The sequence below is a fragment of the Paramisgurnus dabryanus genome, chromosome 12, assembly GCF_030506205.2.
Source record: "Paramisgurnus dabryanus chromosome 12, PD_genome_1.1, whole genome shotgun sequence".
NCBI classification, from domain to species: domain Eukaryota; kingdom Metazoa; phylum Chordata; class Actinopteri; order Cypriniformes; family Cobitidae; genus Paramisgurnus; species Paramisgurnus dabryanus.
In genome coordinates, this window is record NC_133348.1 from 33,054,090 (window position 1) to 33,074,663 (window position 20,574).

At 36.7% G+C, this 20,574-nt stretch overlaps 1 protein-coding gene across 1 annotated transcript; it reads right to left on the reverse strand.

The window, feature by feature from the left end:
- Positions 1 to 1,100: 1,100 nt before the first annotated feature.
- kcnk3a (potassium channel, subfamily K, member 3a) lies at positions 1,101 to 19,828 on the reverse strand. Its single transcript, XM_065268863.2, has 2 exons — positions 19,369 to 19,828; positions 1,101 to 6,060 (listed from the first exon to the last, which is right to left on the reverse strand). Exons 1-2 carry the CDS (start codon positions 19,649 to 19,651, stop codon positions 5,174 to 5,176), a joined length of 1,170 nt encoding a protein of 389 aa, XP_065124935.1. The 5' UTR covers positions 19,652 to 19,828; the 3' UTR covers positions 1,101 to 5,173.
- Positions 19,829 to 20,574: the final 746 nt, after the last annotated feature.

Sequence of the window (20,574 nt, forward strand, 5' to 3'; positions counted from 1 at the left end):
GGTATGATGAATAATTGTTAAAAACGCTACATAACTAAAATTAATGAATACATCCATGTACTCCATCTGGACCATAATAATATGGCATGGAATGAAGTAGCCTACAATTTATAACATTACTTAATAAAAAATGACTCAGTGTAGCACCAAATACTCCATCCTAGTCTATATACTTAATACAAAAACCTTTAAGCTGGCTGACATGTGTTGATTCAGAATTTTAAGCAGGTGTTTTGTAATATATAATATAAAATAATGTAAAATATATAAATATAAGAATATATATAAAATATATAAAAGTCCATTTTAGTTATGTAGCATTTTTAACAATTGTTCATCATACCAAAGCAGCTTCAAATAAAATAGAAAAAAAAAGGGAAAGAACAACAAAGCATGACAGTTTAAGTCATTATAGTAGTATTCCTGCAGCCTCGTGGACGATACTGAGAGAACTCCTGGCGTTATATTGAACCAATCAGAATAGAGAAAACAATGAGTCATCGCCCCGCCTTCCCACCTGCGCTTGCAAACTCAAATCAGTGAGAGAATCGTGACAAAACTGCAAGCGCAGAGGGACCAGTAGATGTCGGCTTATTTCAGGAAATAGTTTTCCTCCGTATACAACAAGTCATTACAACTGGTTTATTTTACACACAGAGACAGATTCTGCGCGATTAATTCATATTTGCCGTTCATGAACGTGTGTTTTTCATTGCACACCACTGTTTGCAGACTTGCAATGCTTTTGGCAGTATTTCAGCGCAGAAACCGTGCCAAAAGTGTAAGCGCGGAAAAACTGAGGTCAGATGCATACAGTTCATACTTATTTAATGCTAATATGAAGTTTCAGTTTTACAAGACATGAATTACACTTACGATTAACAGTACAATGATGCAAAACTTGTTTTCTTACGCTTACAACTTGATTTACACCTTCACAAAATTGGTTTTGCGCACGCAAATTTATTTTATGCTTGCAATGTCACGTACACTCTCACAAATATGATCCTGCACATGCAAATCTTTTTGACGTTATTTTACCCTCATAAAATACATTTCTTAGTACATTTCTTTAGTAAATGAAGACAGGATCACGTGATCTACAGTATATGCACATTTTATTTCATTCATTTTGCGTCGCCAAATATCACTTTGGATATCTTGATCATATCCTTGACAGGACATGAATATAGATATTAGGAAATATTTAGACATTTCAATGTCTTTGAAGAGTAAGCAGACTTTTCACTTATGTAGTTAGATTAAAATGGCAAGTGCATGAAAAGTTGTAATACAATTCAACAATATCAGAGTTCAACAAAATCTACCTTGCATATAACGTCATCCAGTTTTTAAAAACAGTGATATTTATGAATTAGCATTTACGGAAATTTTGTTTCCCGTAAAAAAAATTGCACTGAAATTTTTATGTATAATCAACTTGGATTTACAAGTCATTTAATTTTTTATCTTTAGTTGTGATGAGTAGTTGTAACTTATAAAATAAAGTTGAAATAAATTATTCATACTTAAGAATTTAAGTGCAACATTTGATTTTAATGTGGCCCTTAAAAGAAAATACCACTGTTTTTCAATATTTTACTATGTTCTTACCTCAATTTAGATGAATTAATACATACCTATCTTTTTTTCAATGCGTGCACTTTTAATCTTTGTATAGGGCATCGTGAATGTGTTAGCATTAACTGTGCCGAGTCGAAGTACTCCCAAAAGTGCTATTCCCCCATACATTATAGTTACCCTTTTTAACCCGCTTACAAAAGCGCCACGTTTTATTTTGTGCCAGCATATTTGGTCATATAACTACTCGTTTTAAATAGGGAAACGTTGATGTGTTTGGTCATTTCTAACTTCATCTCTGTTTGGTACCATTGAATGAACTGGGCTAAGCTAAGTGCTATCAAAGTGTCGCCGCTCGCCACGGCGCTTCAGTGCACGCACTAAGATGATAGAGGTATGTGTCAACTCTTCTTAGTTAAGGTAATAACATAGTTTAATATGACAAAACGATGGAGTATCCCTTTAAGCCTAGCCCCATTCATTCCTATGGCTCCAAACAAAAGTTTCATTTTGTGCCACCATAACTACTCATGTAAAAGTCTTTAAATAGGGAAAACATGGAAGTGTTTGGTTGCTTCTAAATTCATTCCTGTTTCGATCCTAAGGAATGAATGGGGCTAGGCTAAATGCTAACACATTCACGACACGCTATACAAAGATTAAAAGTGCATGCATTGAAAAAAGATAGGTATGTATTAATTCATCTAAGTTGAGGTAAGAACTAGAGCCCGACCGATATATCGGCAGGCCGATAATATCGGCCGATATTAGGTATTTTCCAAACTATCGTTATCGGCATTCATAATGGCCGATAAATGAGTATTAAAAAATGGACGAAACAGCTTTCAACCATGTCATGAGTGTTGCTGTTGTATAGTTTGTCCACCAGAGGGCACTCTACAACCTCCCTGTTGGCAACACTCGTGTATAACGCGTCACATATCCTGCAACCTGCTGATCCAGCCAGAGTCGGGCAGAAAGAACAACGGTTAAGTGAGTTCATGGTGAGTTGGTCACGAGACAATAAAAGAAACAAGTTTCTTTTAAAAATGCATTATCATATTATTTTAGTTAAAACTCATAAATAACTACAAATAACTAATGTTAGGGAAATCTGTCAATGTTTTGTTGCGCGTTTCTGAAAAATATCGGCCGATATATCGAAATATCGGATTTTAAAACCAACAAACATTTGTATCGGCCTTCAAAATCCTTTATCGGTTGGGCTCTAGTAAGAACATAGTAAAATATTGAAAAACTGGAATGATGGAGTAGCATAAATTGGCCCCGATACATTAAATTAGTAAATTTAAAACTTGTTCAATTTTAGTCAAACTTCAGATATCAACATCTTCAAATCTGCAATAATTATACAAGGTTACAAATTTTGTGTACTTGAGAAAAAAATCTATATCACTATTGCATTTCAATTACAGTAAAGTCTATATTTGCAACATTATTTCTATACTTCTATTCACTGGTTATTGACTGGCTGGTAAAAAGTGAGTTTCCATACCATAATGTAGCCAGATTTCTCTACTGAAGCACTGAAGGCACCCATAAACAAACTGTCAGGAAAAAGGAACAAACCGTACCTGTTCTGTCGCTGGGGGTGGTACCCTAAGCTTCAGTTTTGTACCTTTACAAGTATACTAAAAATAATACAATGTTGTACCTTTTTGGGTACATTACTGTACCTTTATATACCACAAAAAGGTACAACATTTCAATGTGTTGTATACCTATAAAGGAACAAAAATGAACCTTTGAGGGTACCACCCCAGTGACAAAAAATTTACAGTTTTGTACTTTTTTCTGACGGTGTTTTAAAAGAATACTTCACTCAAAAATAAAAATTCTGTAATCATTTACTTACCCTCATGTTGTTCAGCAGAACAAATCAATTTATACAAGGTTAAAAAAGATAAGGGTGAGAAAATAATGACAGGATTTTTTATTATTGGGAGAACTATCCCTTTAACAGAGATACACATGAACTGTGTCCAAAATCACATACTCTCTTGACTTATTTTGACTAAGTAAATACTTAACAAGCTCAAAAAAGTATGTTTTATATACAGTAGTATGAAGGAAATCCAGTCGAACTACATTCGCCATGTTGTCGTTGTCATGTGAATAGCATCCAGCATAAGTTGTGTCTTGTCATCTCCGTTCACAAATCCACTATCATGGGATAGTAAAGAGTCCATTGACACTTCAGAATCCAACTGGAAGAAGTAGGTCATCCAGGTTCTTTTATGTGAAATTGGACATACTTCTTTCGTCACATTCTGTTTCCCGCCTACTATATACTAGAAAAGTATGAGGTTTCAGATGCAGCCATGGAGATGTGGAGAGTTGACCACATCCCAGCCGTTGTTTGATATTATTGCTGTGACCTTTATGACGTTAACTCTAACCAACATTATTGGACGGTTACAACAATGACCTACAATGATTAAATAGCTGTCTGAATATTGGTTAACATTAACCAATAGCCTGTGTGGTTCAGTGACATCAGTTCACAAGGACTGTTGTTCCAGAGGTGAAGCAATAATTGTATTTTGATGGTAGATTACAAATGTTTATTCTTCCTTGGAATGACGTGCAGTAATGAATCATGCACATGTTGTGTATTTAGAAATTAAAGTCTATTTTGATTTCATATTCACTGGAAGAGGTTATCTGTGCGCTCCTGGTTACAGCCCTGAAACTAACAGTTTGACCTAAAGTGCAAGTACAGTATAATCTTCTACTGTTTAAAAATGAGCCTGAAATCAGGCCACTAAAACTAAAATGTTACAATAATAAAAGATTTTGAAAACAACGCAAACAATAGTTTGAATTCCAACAGAGAAAAAAACAATGTGTTGATTAAAGAGAGGAATATGGAAGCCTATTTCCGCCACATAAGAAAAAAAATTATCTGATAAATCATAATTATGAGATTAAAAGTCATAATTTCGATTTATATCATAATTATGATTTACCAAAGCATGATTTTTTTTCTTATGTGGCAGAAATGAAATTCCATCGAGAAAAAATAAATTTGAATAATAGATTAAATTTCCATGGTGAACGTGAGTAAGTAAACACAAAATATGTTAGTATTATTCTTGTTTATGACTATTTTATATTATTACTATTACTATACAAAGTATTCATATTTTATAACTTAAAATAGTTTCTCCGCAAATTCTTACTAATGATGCTGTGACATCACAGCATAGAGACAGTACTCACCCGTGACAGGGTGATGGAGTAATCTATCTATCCAAATCAAAACCAGACAAGATTTGGATCTCTGAGTCTCCATTTGCTTTTAAAAGAGAGTTCGTGTTTTCCCCAAAACCTCAATGCATACTTTACAAAATACAGGTTTTTGGTGTGTTTTTATTGCACACTGCTCCTCATCTCTCCTCCACAAGAAGCACCTGCTTACATACCGCCTTCCCCAGTACATAACTACATCAGATATATTTGACTGAAAGAGGAACCAAACCTCGGAAGCAGCAGTATTTCAACCCCAAATATAACAGCGGTTGGTTTCGTAAGGCGAAAGAGTTTCACATGCAATACGTCCTCCGGGGGGCTAGATGGAGCTGCGACGTTTGGAGAGTCTTTGGTAATGCGCCGGGCTGAGCAGGCCGGCGTACACCGAACTAGCTGCGGAGTGCTCCTGCAAGGCACTGCAAACGCAGCCGTTGGAGTGCAGGACGTCCGAGGTCTCGCTGTGCTCCATGTAGGTGTCCGACGTGGATAGATCGTGAGAGATGATCATGGGAATGGAATAGCGCATCTTCTCCTGACTTTTGTACCAAAGACACGAGCACATGGATTGAAAATGCAGCACTTCTGCGTAGACGTTACACAACCCTTTCCCCGACCCTCCTCCGTGACCCGCAGAAGAGGACGGTGGGTCGGCCATGCAGTGGTTGCTTCCTGCGCCGCCAGCCTTATTGCCGCGGTACAGCAGCGTGCGCTGCTCTGCATCACGCCTCTCATCTTCAGCGTTCATGGTCATGAAGCGGAGCACCACGAGGTTCAGGAAGGCGCCTATGACCGTAAGGCCGGTCAGGATGTACATGAAGCTGAAGGCTACGTACTGGGGGTTGGTCTGCAGAGCATTGTCCTTCTGCAGGGCCACATAGTCCCCGAAACCTATGGTGGTGAGCGTTATGAAGCAGTAATAGTACGCGTGAAAGAAGCTCCAGTCTTCGTAGCGTGAGAAAGCCGTCGCTCCCACGCACAGCGTGCTCATGCAGGAGATCAGGCCGATGCACACCATGTTGGCCATGGAGACCTCGGTGTGCCGAAGGCCGAGAAACTTTTTTAGACGGTGCAGCAGGTACTTTACGAAGGTGTTGATGCGTTCGCCCAGGCTCTGAAACATCACCAGGGTGAGAGGGATCCCTAGGAGGGCGTAGAACATGCAGAACACCTTGCCTCCATCGGTACTAGGGGCCGCATGGCCATATCCTGCAAAATATAACGGCCAGACCAGGAAGAGAGATGAGTTACGTTAAGCATAAACAATATGATAAATATCATGTTTTTTTGTCGCTAAAGTGATTCGGATTTAATGTTTGATGAAATTTGCCTGGGTTTAAATGAGACTGAGAAAAGGCTTCTTTTAATAATTTTAGCTTTGCCAATGAAAAATGGCGGTCTGTGTTAAACATGCATGATTCGAGACGAGATTGAGACCAAAACCATTCAAAAACCAAGTAAACACCATTTTATGACCTACAGTACAGTCACGTTTTAGGGGTAGACGCTGCTTAAGGCAGCAGCTTATTAGGACCTGTGTTTATGTTTCAAGGTTGTTTGCCTTATGTGTAGGATTAGATGCATTTAATTCTCTGCATTAGCGGCCAATGTGCATTATGCATAGCGTATAGGTAAATATAACTCAATATCCTCTAGTTTTATATCAAAATCCTCAGCCATTATCTTTAAAATCCTTGGTTTAGACTTCTTCTTTCTTGTGACTGCCGTTGTTTTGCTCTCACCTCTGTGTCTCCACCTTCGCCCCTACATCATTACGTATCGTACGCTACCTATGCCGAAACTATCTGGTGAATGCGCGTTTCTTATAAAATCACTTTGATTACCCTGTGAAGGCCTTTATTAACCCACTGGAGCCTTGTACATTACTTCTGTTAAGAATAGATGCACTTTTTGGGCTTGAAAGTCATGGACCTTGTTTTCTACCATCGTAAAGCTTTGAGGAGCCAGGACATTTACTAAAATAACTTCAAATGTGTTTGTCTAAAAGATGATGGACATGTGTATCTCGGATGGCTTGAGGGAGAGTAAATCATGGGGTCATTTTCATTTTTTGTTGAACTAACCCTTTAAAAGGACCATTTTTCTTCTTACCTTCTTATTGTCTAAAGAAACGTTTGTGAAAAAAGGTTGGCATCGTTTGGCACCTTTATTTTAGTGTAGGTGTCTTGCCCAAGGACTCCTTAAGAAAAGATTATTGTACATGTCCATTGGCGTGTAAGAAACCCGCTTGAGATCACCTGCCCAGCCCGCTGTGCCAGTTGACACGTCTCAAAATGAGTGGATTAGCTCTTGTGACATCTAAACCTTACAACCTGTCAGTTACACGTAAAGATCTGAAACCAGAAGCTTTCACACATTTAAGGGTTTCAATTGCTTTTAAGTGTAATGAGGCAAAAAGAAAAAAGTCTACATTTAAAAAACAACTGAAAACTTATATTTTCCATAAACATTAACTAACTTTCTTTCTCCCTCAACAGTTTCAGAATTGTGAAAACTTGTAACTTGGTTGTATTATTGCATCCCTATGACAAATGCTTGATTGTTTCCTTATCTTTGTAAGGCGCTTAGAAGCGTCTGCTAAATGTCTAAATGTAAATCTTACAAAAGCAATCATTTTTCTTTATGTCCAAAGAACAGAATCCAAGACTTTTGAAGAAAATAAAACACCAGCATTTATAAATGTATGTTTTTGTAAGTTTGCCTGGAATGTGACCCAGAGAAAAAAGTAAATCACAAAAAATGACTAACTTGGTTTTCACAAATTATACCATCCACAAAGACACTGAATGTTGTTTCAGTAACACAACTCCTAAAATTGTGTAAATTCGGTTAAGCCTGATGATAAAAGTTATTCATAACTTAATTTTTCGTGTTTTTAGGTTATCCAATAAGAACAATGCAGTCAATTTTACATTATACCATATAATACAGCATATCAATATTTTCTACATTAAACGTAAGTTTATAATCATCATTTGAGTTCAGATGCAAAACCCTGTATGTGTGTCTAACATGTTTTCTTGTAAATTAGCATTTTTATGAAGCTCTTAGTTTTACAAATGTCCCTTTTGAAAATGTTTATTGTCTTTCACTGCAAAACCCCCTAAGTACATGCAAGCTTTTTTGTCAAAACCCTCCACTATTAAAAATAAATCCACTTTGGACAAGACATAGAAAGTTACAAGATCACTAAAAATGCAACTAGAAACATTGGAAAGGATGAAAGTCAGAATGTAAAACTGAACCACTAGGGGGTGCTGTGATCCATGTCACTGCCACATTCGAGTTGTATTCGAGTCCAAGTTTGAGTGAGATCCACGGTCGTTTATGCCCTTTTTATCCAACAAAGTGTCATTTTTTGAACAGCCTAAGCAGACTCAAAGCGAAAGTATTTGATGAACATACAGTATAAAATGCGCCAAGAGCATTCGGTTACAGGTGGCGTTTAGTGGCGTTTGCATCTGAGCTCTTCATATTTTTCGCATGCATTGTTTGCCATGTTGGCTGTTTTTTCATTAAACACGTTCTGCGATTGCTTTCCCTGCAAAATATATGTGATGCAGCCTTGAGCTAAACCTCAACCCTTTAACTAATACAGTAAATAATATTTAGGCCATGTGATTGTTTGTAGACCACAATTTTCTGAGCAGACTTAGCTGTTTATCTTTCAGTATAAAAGTAAATACCAAAAGTACAATCACAGTGTAATACAAGCATACTTTCCAGCCAATATCAATTGTGGTATGAGTTGTTTTGTACATTTGTCCTATAACTGTATTTACAGTTACACCTATGAATTGTCATATCTGCACACACTACATCACTACACATCCGTTTGGCTTATATCTCCTAAAAGAACTCATCAAACTTATCGTCAAATGTAGTGCAGTCACAGCAAATCCATTCAGTAGTTCGACACACATTATAAAAAGGCTGCGGATTATAGAGAAGGTGTGAGTGAATGAATGCGTGTCCTGATTTGGGAAGCGATTGTGTGAAATAATGGATTAATATGTTTGCCTTTAGTTATATCAAAACCATAATAAGAAAAAAACACAAATATGGTTCGTATAGGTAATATCTATGATGTAAAGTGTGTGTGTGTGTGTGTTAAAGACAGATCAAAGACAGATCTGGAAAATGTCCACTTTTATTAGAATGACATCACTGTCAGCTCCCCAGCCCTAAATCTAGGATTAATAACATTATTTATAATCAGATTATCTCCAGGCACGTGTAAAACTAAGTCTATAGGACCATCCACTGATGTTACAGGATAGTGATCTTCAGAATAACAATCTTGTGTATTTAATATGATGTTTATATAATTGTGTATTTTATTTCCTGGTGTGTGTGTGTGTGTGTGTGTGTGAGTGCACGTGCGGAGCAGCTATGTTTAGTATGTGTAACTCTAGCAGTGTTTGAGGGCTTGACATATCTGGTCAGATGTCCCGCTGCTGTCACTTTTAATCTTTCACATCTTCTTGAAACGAGAAAGGCAAAGCGGTGCTGCAGAGTTATGGGATTATATAATGCTATTTGTTTTTCTCTTTTATGTAAGACATCATTTGCTTTCTTGATTATAAATGTCTGACTCCCTTCTGTGAATTACCATCGATGCATCTCCACCATTAGTGAATACAATGCTAATTTATTCATTACAAATTACATTAGCAATATGACCAGTTACTGTTCAAACTTATCTCAAAATGATTTTTTAACAGTGTAGAGATTGTTATTTTGGGGTATTAGAGTTCTAGTACTGTATGAGTGACATAAGGTGAGCTGGATACTTTCTCTGGATCCATTATGTTGATGTCTATGCAAGTGCATCAATGATGTCACCACACTGGCCACAAATCACTTAGCATTTCGCACCAGAGAGTAAAGCCGTCCAAAAATACCAATCACAAAGCCAAGTCCTGTTCAGTGCTTAAACATCAGTTTATCACCACCACCATCAGTAAGAAATCCTCCTCACTTACAACCGGGTCACAATGTAACTTACAGATCAGCCACTATTACACCGATTTACAGACAAGCATTCATGAAAGAAAACTATGAAAAAGCCTTAACATTGGATCTATTATAGATGGCTATCCTCAAATACCACAGCCAGGAACTGTACAACATTTGGCAGACTTCCCAGACATCTGATTGTTATTTAAATATCAATTACTGTAAATGTCTTTGAGGTGTACTAGAGATGATGGCTTGTCCCATTCTGCTCTCTTCTCTTAACCGAATGAACAAATGAATGAGGTGATTAGGTTAAAGTAGGCATCAATGTTTAGCTGTCAAAACTAATTTCTCTTTCAGATTTGATTTCTGAAACATTGTGCTTTTATAATTTGAAATGGGAACACATGATGTCTCAGCTGTTACAGTATAACAATACCATGTGAAGAGCAATTGTTGAGATCTGCATATGATATTTACTTCTGACAAAAGACCCACTTAGATTTGGCAAGATACTAGTTTTTTTTTAAGACCAAACTATCTAAAGTATGATATTTTAACATTATTTTTTAGCTCCAGACTGTATGTCAACAACCGACTAATTTGTGTCTATTTTTATATCCAAAGGAATTTTATGAGAAACATCTGAAACTAACGTAACCGAGAACTCCGAAAGAGTTCATTGAAAGAAAACTCTGAAAGCGCAACCTCAGAGAAATCAAATTTTCCTTTGGGAAAATCCAACTCTTTCCAATTACTGCTTGTCTGGGAATCACTTTATTATGGGCAAAAAAATGTTAAACTAATAGTGCGCTAACTGGAAATATACTTTCTGAATACAGTATTATTATAGGGTTGATTTTGACACAAAACCACTTTAAGTTTGGACATAAAATTATATCTTGAGCAAGGCAAGGTTTCTCAACTTTATAAGTGAGGTCGCAGCGTAACACAAACTCAACATGAGGGTATATCAGGCTCAACTTTTTTGTTATGACATGCGCAGAAGGCACAACGACTAAAACAACGGCAAGCCCTCAGGGACAACCTTAGTACACATTTTAATAGTATTAAATACACCAAACTTTTTAACCTAAATTAATTTGTTAAATAATACTTTATTTCTAAAATTGACTTAAACTTGACTAAAACCTTTTTGCGTTTTCATCGACTAAAACTTGACTAAAACCTTTTTGGGTTTTCGTCGACTAAAACTTGACTAAAACTAAAATGCATTTTCGTCCATAAGACTAAAGGTCTTTACACACCGGGACGTTTTTCGTGCGCGTTTATCGTCGACGTTTAACGCCTCGTGACTCAAGAACGAGCGCCAATGTGAGTGCGCACACCCACGCGAAAAGCGCGAGGCGCAAATGCGTCATTTTCAGAAAAACGCGTGGGACACGTTTTTTTGGTTTGACGCGGCGCGTTAAAAGTTGGCCGACCAATGAGATTGGCGCTTTTGTTCACGTGCCTGGCGCTGCTGAAGTTCCAGTAAAACACGACTTGGTGGCGCTCAAGCACAAAATGGTCTTGCGGAGCACGTGGAACAGGTAAACACACAAGGAAGCATCGAGGCTGTGGAGGATTATGAAGGTGTCGGAGTTCCTCACAACATCGACTGAATTTCGAAGGTAACGTGATATATATAAGAACATAACAATACATAGCTGTGTGGGCTATATGATTAGATTAGATTCAACTTTATTGTCATTACACAAGTACAAGGCAACAAAATGCAGTTTAACGTTAGGTCTAACCAGAAGTGCAAAAGCAGTATAAAAAGTGCAGGATATCAGTATTTGCATAGGTGCAGGATTATGTAATATGATGGAACAATTAACTGTGGTTGGTACTATGAACATAATATACAGAAATTTACAAATGGATATGTACATAATAAATTAAACTATACAGAACAGGAGTGAAATTAATATTTAGGTAGTGCATGAATTAATTTGGATTGTAACTAGTCAGTTAAGAGTGCAATGGCATAAGTTATTGTGCAGTGAATAGTTATTCTAATATTCATTACATAGTACAGGGGTGTAAACGATGCAATTCAAGTAGTCCAGCAGTGCAAATGAACAGGGAGTATGAAATAGACAGTCCAGTAGTGTATTGAACGGACCAGTAGTGCAAATCTACATTATAACTGTGCAAGTAATAAAAATGAATATTGGTGCATTACATTATGATATGTAATGCACTGACATTGAACAGTGATTAACTTCATACCATGCATGTTCCCTGTACACCGTGTGATATCACGTTTTGTTGTTTGCACCATAATACTTTGTGTGTAACTGGAACCTGTTGTACACAAACGTGGACAATTACACTGCTTCATGTTCAAAGAAAAATATTTGGTTATTATATATTCATTGCTTCTTCCTAACCCCAAAATAACTGTAAGAAATCTAAAATGCAAGCCAAACCAAAGGTCGGGTTTTAAGAGGTTAATTTGTGTTCTGTGTATAGGTAACCTAGTTTTAGTCAGATGAAATACCATGAATCTAAATTACATTTGTAATCAAATATTGACCTCATGGATATCGTGGCATGGCCCTCAGTGTGAAAGATTGATTCTGATGAAAACTACATTTATCTTTACAGTGTTCACAGCAATATTTCTGCTAAAAATGATGTGAGCAAAAGTGAGGAGGCCCCAGCAAGCACGTCTTCAGGATCATCCAGCACCAGCCGTGACAAGGTCCAATCTAAACAAAAGAAAACAGTCCGAGACAAACCTCTGGAGAAGTACCTCTTATTAAAAGATGCTAAAGGGAAAAAATTAAAAGCAGTGCAAAGAAGAAAGAGGAGCACAGGAGGAGCGCTCTGCCAGTTTTTGGTCACACCTATAGATGTTTATTATATATCATTTTATTTAGTTTTTTTTTTATGTTTATACATTCAAGAAATACAGTTGAACATGTACATTTCATACATATGTTTATTTGCACTACAGTTCACTTAGACTTCTATCATTGTGACTTTTTTGCTCTACAGCTCTGCCAGTTCTTGTTCACACAAATTAATGTTTATTATATACCAATTTACTTATGTATTTTAAGTGATTATACATTTAAGAAATTCATTTGAAAATTTCTAATTTCTAAATGTTGATTTGCACTACCGTTCAGTTGCACTAAAGTCATTGTGACTTTTCTGGACCAACATTTCTGACTCCTGTTTTATTTGATTTTACTGTCATGTCTCTGATTGTTATTGCAAACTGCAGTTCATTCACAAAAATAAATGTTTGATTAAAAAACGAATTGTAAATAACGTGCCATTTTGACACTATGCATATATTTGTACATCAGTATTGTTGACCTCTTATTGTAATAACTACATACCTACTACTTTAGCCAAATCACAAAATACAATACATTTGGGAGGAAATGTGAGAAAATTGTTAACAAGAGAAAGTGCTTGTAAAAGAGTAGTCAAAAATACACACATCGGATCACCCATTACCTTATATTTTGTGAAAGAGCTTTAATTTTGATATAACGTGTTCTATCAAAATAGTTAATTTTATGTGGAGAGTGCTGATAATAGAATCGAATTATTTGATCAAATAGATTTGATTTAACAAATGTATTTAAGTTCACGGAGATATTTAAACACACCGTTTTCAAAATGGCAATTATAATGACTATAACACGAATGCACAGTTTGCTTTTATCTGAGAAGATCATGTTTCACATGATCATACGGTCAAGTAGCTGGTGGTGAGTCCTGATGGTGAATCCTGATGGTGAGTTAAAGTAGTCTTTGTATAGTTGCTGCTGTTAGAAATCGAGCTGCTACTAGTAATATCCATGTTTTGTTAAAAGCAAGCATATGACTTGTTATTGACTAGCGTGTGGCTTTCTTCTTCTGTGTGACAAGTGAGTGTCAGAACAGAAGCATAAAGTTTCGCTGCGCCCCCTTGTGTACCGGCATAAATCTGTTTTGTATTAAGCGCCATCTAACGTCCAGGGGTGAATTTGCACCTCACTCGGCTCAGCGCCAGTAAAAATCGTCTGGGTGTGAAAGCAAAAAAACGTCACGTTAAACGCCGACGATAAACGCGCACGAAAATCGTCCCGGTGTGTCAAGACCTTAAGACTGAAACTAAAAGGGCTGCCAAAAACAACACTGTTATGCATGAAATGTAAATCACTTCTTTGTCTTCACTGTTTATGAACAAAGATAAAATTTCTGTTTACACGTGGTTGTAGTTTTTTCGCTCGGTTTCTCTCAGAAGAAATTTTTCCCAATTTGATGGCTCAGTGACCAGCCTTAGGTTTGAAGTTGAGCTCGATTGTGACTGTTATACGCTAGACACCGAGTTCTGTTCAGCGTCCTTGTACGGCAATGTGGTTGTCGCCATCGAGTGGTCGGGAGTGTGCTAACGGTTCAGTACTCAATTTGTACAGTTGAAACAGTTTCAATCAAAACCCTCATATGTTAATTCCTGTGTCCCGCAGGGCTCAGTATTAGGTCCTCTTTTATTTATCATTTATCTTTTACCCCTTGGTAATATTTTTAAGAAATTTGGTATTCAATTTCATCTAATTCAGTGTCTTCTAAACCTTCTGCTAATTTCCCTCCTAGTATTCAGATTGTTTGGCAAAAATTAAAGATTGGTTTACTCTAAATTTTCTTAAACTTAATTCCAATAAAACGGAAATTCTTTTAGTTGGTTCAAAAAACAATCTGATGAAATCTACCTGTTCATCTGTGAATATTGCTAACTTACCAGTCACTGTATCTAAACAAGTTAAAAGTCTGGGGGTTATTTTTGATAGTACTCTTTCATCTGAACTGATTTTTTTAGGTTTTAATATTGTTTTTATGGTTTTGACATTGACATTGTGTATATCATTACTACTGACTGTTTTACTGTGTTTGTAAGGTGTCCTTGAGTGTCATGTAAGGCGCCTAAAAATAAAATGTATTATTATTATTATTATTAAATATAGAGCGAAAGTATATACGCAGTTGTGAGGTATCTGAAAAAAATAGTTCCACTATAGCAAATAACATGGATTGAAATCATACATTGCGCCAATATATTTGTTTTTAATCATCAACGAACACCACAAACCACTCTGTGAGTAGCACAGTTTTGCAAATGAACATTAAATGTTGTTTTAATAACATGTTTGTGCATGGTCATTGACTTCCATTCTGAAGCAGTCAAGAGACGCTTCTAAACGAGTCAAAAACTCAAGACACGACCCATTGTCAAAATTTCTGTGTCCATCACTGTAGTTCATCCAAAACAAACCAGAAATGAGACTCAAAGTGTTAAATACTGGAATTATCATTTAAGTAAATTCAACTTAATTTGATCATGAATAAATTTGTAAGAAGGAAATTAACTTAATTATTTTTTGTTGAAACTACATGAATGATTTTGGTAGACATAACTGGCAGCGGACTTGTAGTTCCCAGCATGCTTTGCATGTGACTGCATTTGGAGAGTGAAATGTGAGATTAAACGCTATTTCATGTGTTTTTTACTAAAAATAAAGACTTTTTAGTGTTTAATGTTAATTTATCTTCCTGTTTCTACTGTGAGTATTGTAATTACTATTGTGCGGAAGACTGGTGCTTGTGTTTGGATTGTAGGTGACACAATGAAAATCATGAGGTGTGTTAACCATATCATTAGTGGCGGCCGTTGACTACTTTTTCGAGGGCGCACGATGCGAGTTTGTCACAACATGTATGTAGCCCATCATGTGTGTGGTTCCTCATTTCAAAATATGTGTTCTGCACGTCAAGTAAACATATGTGCATCACGTGTCTTGTCAAAATAAGTGCCTGCTGCAGACGCGTCTAAAGGGTTTATGATAAAAGAGATGCTCGCGTTTGCCAGATACTCACATAATCTCATATGTAATCAGAGTTTACTGTTAAGGGAGTGTCTTGTGTGTATTTGGTAAACATGAGCGTCTCTCTAAATACAAACGGTTTTGACGTGTGTAGCAGGCACTTATTTTGACAAAACACGCTTCACATGACGCCCAAAAACAAATATTTGGCAAACACGAGCAACACACACAACACTCCAACACATATTTTGAATTCGCGCCCTTTAGAAGAGCAGTCACCAGCCACCACTGGATATCACATATTTCTATTAAGAGATTTCACAAATTTTTTTTAAAATGTAAAATAAATCTTTGGTGTCCCTAGAGTGAGTAAAGTTTATGCCAAAATGCCATATATATAATTTATTAAAACATGTTAAAGTTAAAACTTTGATTGTGTTAACAAAAATTTGTAATTTTTGGGTGTGTCCTATTAAATGCAAATGAGCTGATGAAATGCAAACACTTATCGCCATAATGTGGTTTGTTGAAATTGAAACTCAGTTGTGCTGTGAATTATTTTCTCTCTCTCTATTATAATAAGCTCCCCTTTTGACATCACAAGGGGAGCCGAATTCAATGAGCTATTTTTTCACATGCTTGCAAAGAATGGTTTACCAAAACTAAGTTACTGGGTTGACCGTTTTCACATCTTGGTTGATAGAAGCTCTGGGGACCCAATTATGGCACTTAAACATGGAAAAAGTCAGATTTTTTGATAACAGTAAGTAGATTTACTTTATTTCCATATGTGTGTAATTTACTTGAAAAATATTTGTGTAAAATAAAAATGAAGTAAATTCTATATTTTTTAAGTGTACTGTAAGGGGCTGTGCAGGTGGCTGGCGTTTTATAAATATGCTTTGATTAAAGTGACATATAAAAATCATCTCTGATGTTTTGGCAGAGAAAGCATGGCCTGTTACCACACAGTAGATTAACTTTAACAAACCTGTCAGTCTTTAGTGTAAATAAAAGGCCTTCGTGGTCCCTTCGTTGTCTTTTCGAGACATCAGCTGGGACCCCAGAGCTGTCAAGCTGAACGACAGATGCAAAATTTCCACAAATGTATAAAGTGCAAAAAGCCACAGATTCCGACTGATATATGACCTGCTGCTCTGCTGGCCAGGAGTGTATTTATTTGTCCAGATCACATTCTTTCCATCCAAAACACCCGTTCCCTGCAGAGGAGGGCAAGAGAGACACTCGCGTCCCGCTGTACTGTCGCTGGACCCTGGAACTCTATTGATCCCACATCTCGAAAAACTGCTCAAAAATGGTACCTAACTGTCACTGGGGCAGTACCCTTTCGAAAAGTTCACCTAAAGAGTTCATATAAGTACCTCAGAGGTACATATTGGTACCAAATGTATATATATATATACCTAAATGGTAGGACTTTTCATGCCACAGTGACAGCTTGGGCACCATTTTTTCTGACAGTGTTGAACAAAATCTTTTGCAGTGTTTGGGGAATAAACTTGTCTTTTCTAAATCAATGTTAAATAATTCACAGGATAACCAAGGGCTACTTGATTAAATCACCAACTTTAATTCAATTGATTTTACCATCTGGCCATCTTTGCAGTCGCAAAGGATGTAACCAAATCTTAACCAAATACTATAAATAGAGGAGGATCAGTTAATAAAATCAGTATTTAAAAATCCACATACTGGGGAACTCATTCCTCGCATTGGTAACGGCTCAGGGCGGCACGCAGGTCAAAACTGTGGTCCCGTACTTTTCATGAACTTCTACTAAACTAATGGACCAGGCTCAGGTTTTAGTGTACCGAACTGATACCACAGTCCGCAGATAGTAAACAGTGCCTTGTTTACAGAGTGTCCTGCATTGACAATAAGGTGCTGGCAGGCTGGTTGCTTTAATGATGATTAGATTACTCATGCAAAGTGTACACGGTAACCTGATCTATAGCAGGCACATGAAACAGACCGTACCATAGATGTCTTTGACAAAGAGGAACGCAGCAGCATAATGGAAAAATTCACCTGTGTGAACCAATTTACAGTAAATTACACAATGAGGTCAGTGAGTTCCCTTGTTTGAAGCAAATATTAAAGAGAAATGTTCACATCACATTTCCACTTTGGGTCAGAAGAAAATGGTCCCAAGCTGTCACTGGGGCAGTACTTTACAGATATGTATACATTTGATACCAATATGTAATACCTCTGAGGTACTATTATGATCTTCTAGGTATGAAGGTGTGTATTTTTGTAAGGGTAGCACCCCAGTGGCAGGTGGGGACCATTTTTTATGACAGTGTAGCTGACAATCAGATATTAGATGTTATTAAATGTTATTTAAATTTGTGTCAGATGAATATAGGATGTCACACTGAAGGACATGGCTTTGACAGACATGTCATTCCAACTACCCACTGACAATGGCAGAGAAAGAGAAAGAGAGAGAGAGTGAGATGGTCTTTGGATTCATTAATGGACCTTGAAGAACCATGTCATGTTGCCTATTAAGTGATCTTAAAGAGTTGTCGCAAGCTTGTTAATTATGAATGCTGTGAATATATTATTGTAGGAGAATAAGAAATTGGGGTCTCCAACCTTTTTATGAGAAAGGGTTACCACAATGGATAACACAATCAGGAGGGCTACTGTTTTGATATAGTTTACTCAAAAAAATTTTGTTATACTTAATTCTTTTATTTTATTTTACTTGTTTATATTTTATAATTGTTTAAAATGATAACATCCATAAAAATGCCAAGCTAATATAAAAATTTGTAATAAATAAATTAGGTCAAAACTGTCAAAAGATTAATTGCGATTAATCGCATACAAAATAAAAGTTTGTGTTTGCATAATATATTTGCATTTGTATCGTGTGTAATTGTTATGTATATATAAACACACACACGAACACACACACACACACACACACACACACACACACACACACACACACACACACACACACACACACACACACACACACACACACACACACACACACACACACATATATGTAAGAAACATGTTATTCATGTATATTTCTTTAATTTATATATAAATATATATAATATGTCAGTGTTTCTTAAATACATTCATACATGTGTGTGTAAAATATACACAATATTTACACACAGTGTACACACATATATTATGCAAAAACAAACTTTTTGTATGCGATTAATCGCAATTCATCTTTTGACCGCCCTAAAATAAATATTAAAATTGTGGCTATTAATAGATGTGCTTTGATGGGCAACTCAGACTTTTGGAGACCTTTAAACCATTTGTACGTATTTATAGTAAAACTACAAACAAGCAAAACTGATTTGTGGATTGCAAACTCTTGAAAGTTTCATAAAAGGAGTCGGGCTGTATGGTGGGAAAGCCTTGAACATCCACAGAAGCTTGTGGAATATTGCGCAAATGCTTATTTGTTGGTTTAACTTTTATAAAAAAAGCTTTGACTCAAAGGTTCATTTGAGAACCAAAAAATTAAGGTTCTTCCATTGTATTGCTGTGAAAAACATATGTAGAGTGTACCGATTACGCAGATGCATTACACTGGGCGCCAAAAAATCCTGTTTATCTGAATAGATACGCATATTGGTTTCTAAAATAAACGGCTGTATAAAAGTGTGCCTCCCCTAAGCTGGCAATATATGAATTTCTGACCTACCTATGGTGGTTATGACAGTGATGGCGAAATAAAAGGAGCCCGCGAATCTCCACTGGACTCCAGCCTTGTGCGGCTTCAGTTGCAGCACGACCCTCTCCAGCTCCTCGAAATTGACTTTGCTCAAGTTGTATTTGTCCATCAGCTCTTGTTTCCGATCGTCCAGGGTCTTCTTCTGGGCGATCTCCATCTTCGACTCGAGAGCGTCAAAGACGGCCGCCCCGACGAGCAGATAGGTGAAAGTGCATATGATCAACACGAGGGTCCTGATGTTTTGCCTCTTCATGATCGGAGCGAATAAAACGAGCAGCAAACTTTGAGGAGTGATTGTGATGAGGGAGCACCGGACTGTTTCATTGCGCCAGACTGTGAGGAGTGATGCTGGTGGTGATGAGCTATCCCTTCAGCACCACGGGTGAACATCTGCCTATTGACTCAACGACACACACTTCACTCTTGGTTCACATCTATAGCCTCCCACTGGTACGTGTGTGTCATAAAAGAGATTGGGTTTAAGATGTTTTAAAGGGACCTCTGGAAAACATCTCGTATGCAAAGGACGTATTTGAGTTTGTTAAAGTGACACACACTGAATTTCACATGATCATTTGTTACACGTGTGATTTTCGGATTTCGGAATAAAAAATGACTTAGATGTTATTATCGAGACATTTTATATTACTACAGTATAGCTAAGTATAGGAAGTATAGTTTATGGAGATCACAATTAAGCTCAGTGTAATGAGGTCTCTTTGTTTATTCTATTGACATTTCTTCAGTTTCCCGTAGAATGCAGTTGATGAATACATTTGTAACCTGATATCTGTCAGCTCAGATAATCGGACCAGATTTTAGATAACGGATGTTACAAATATCCCCTGGCGATATTCTTTTATGCCACATAGCCTACTGGAAATCAGATCATTAGGTAGGGCATTGCGTTTGCAACAATGGTTCATTTTGATATTTACTGTTAATCGCTTTGAGTTTAAATTGTCGTTCAAATGTAATATATATACACGAATAGCTTAATGTTTAGCAGATAACAATAAAGCGCAAGATTAAAGGACGACGTGCAATTTATTTTCATAAAGTGAGATTATATCTTCAGGACAGAAGGTGAATTGTTTGTCATATTGACTGAGTGGGTCAATGTATTTGGTTATGTCGCCATTAGCAACCCATGTTAACGTGTCCATCACTTCATTT

Excerpts from the sequence above, each read along its gene's own strand:
- kcnk3a (XM_065268863.2), bottom strand. The coding sequence starts at position 19,651 with ATGAAGAGGCAAAACATCAGGACCCTCGTGTTGATCATATGCACTTTC. Across the intron at positions 6,061-19,368 it reads CACTGTCATAACCACCATAG|GATATGGCCATGCGGCCCCT; the intron begins GTAGGTCAGAAA and ends TATATTTTGCAG.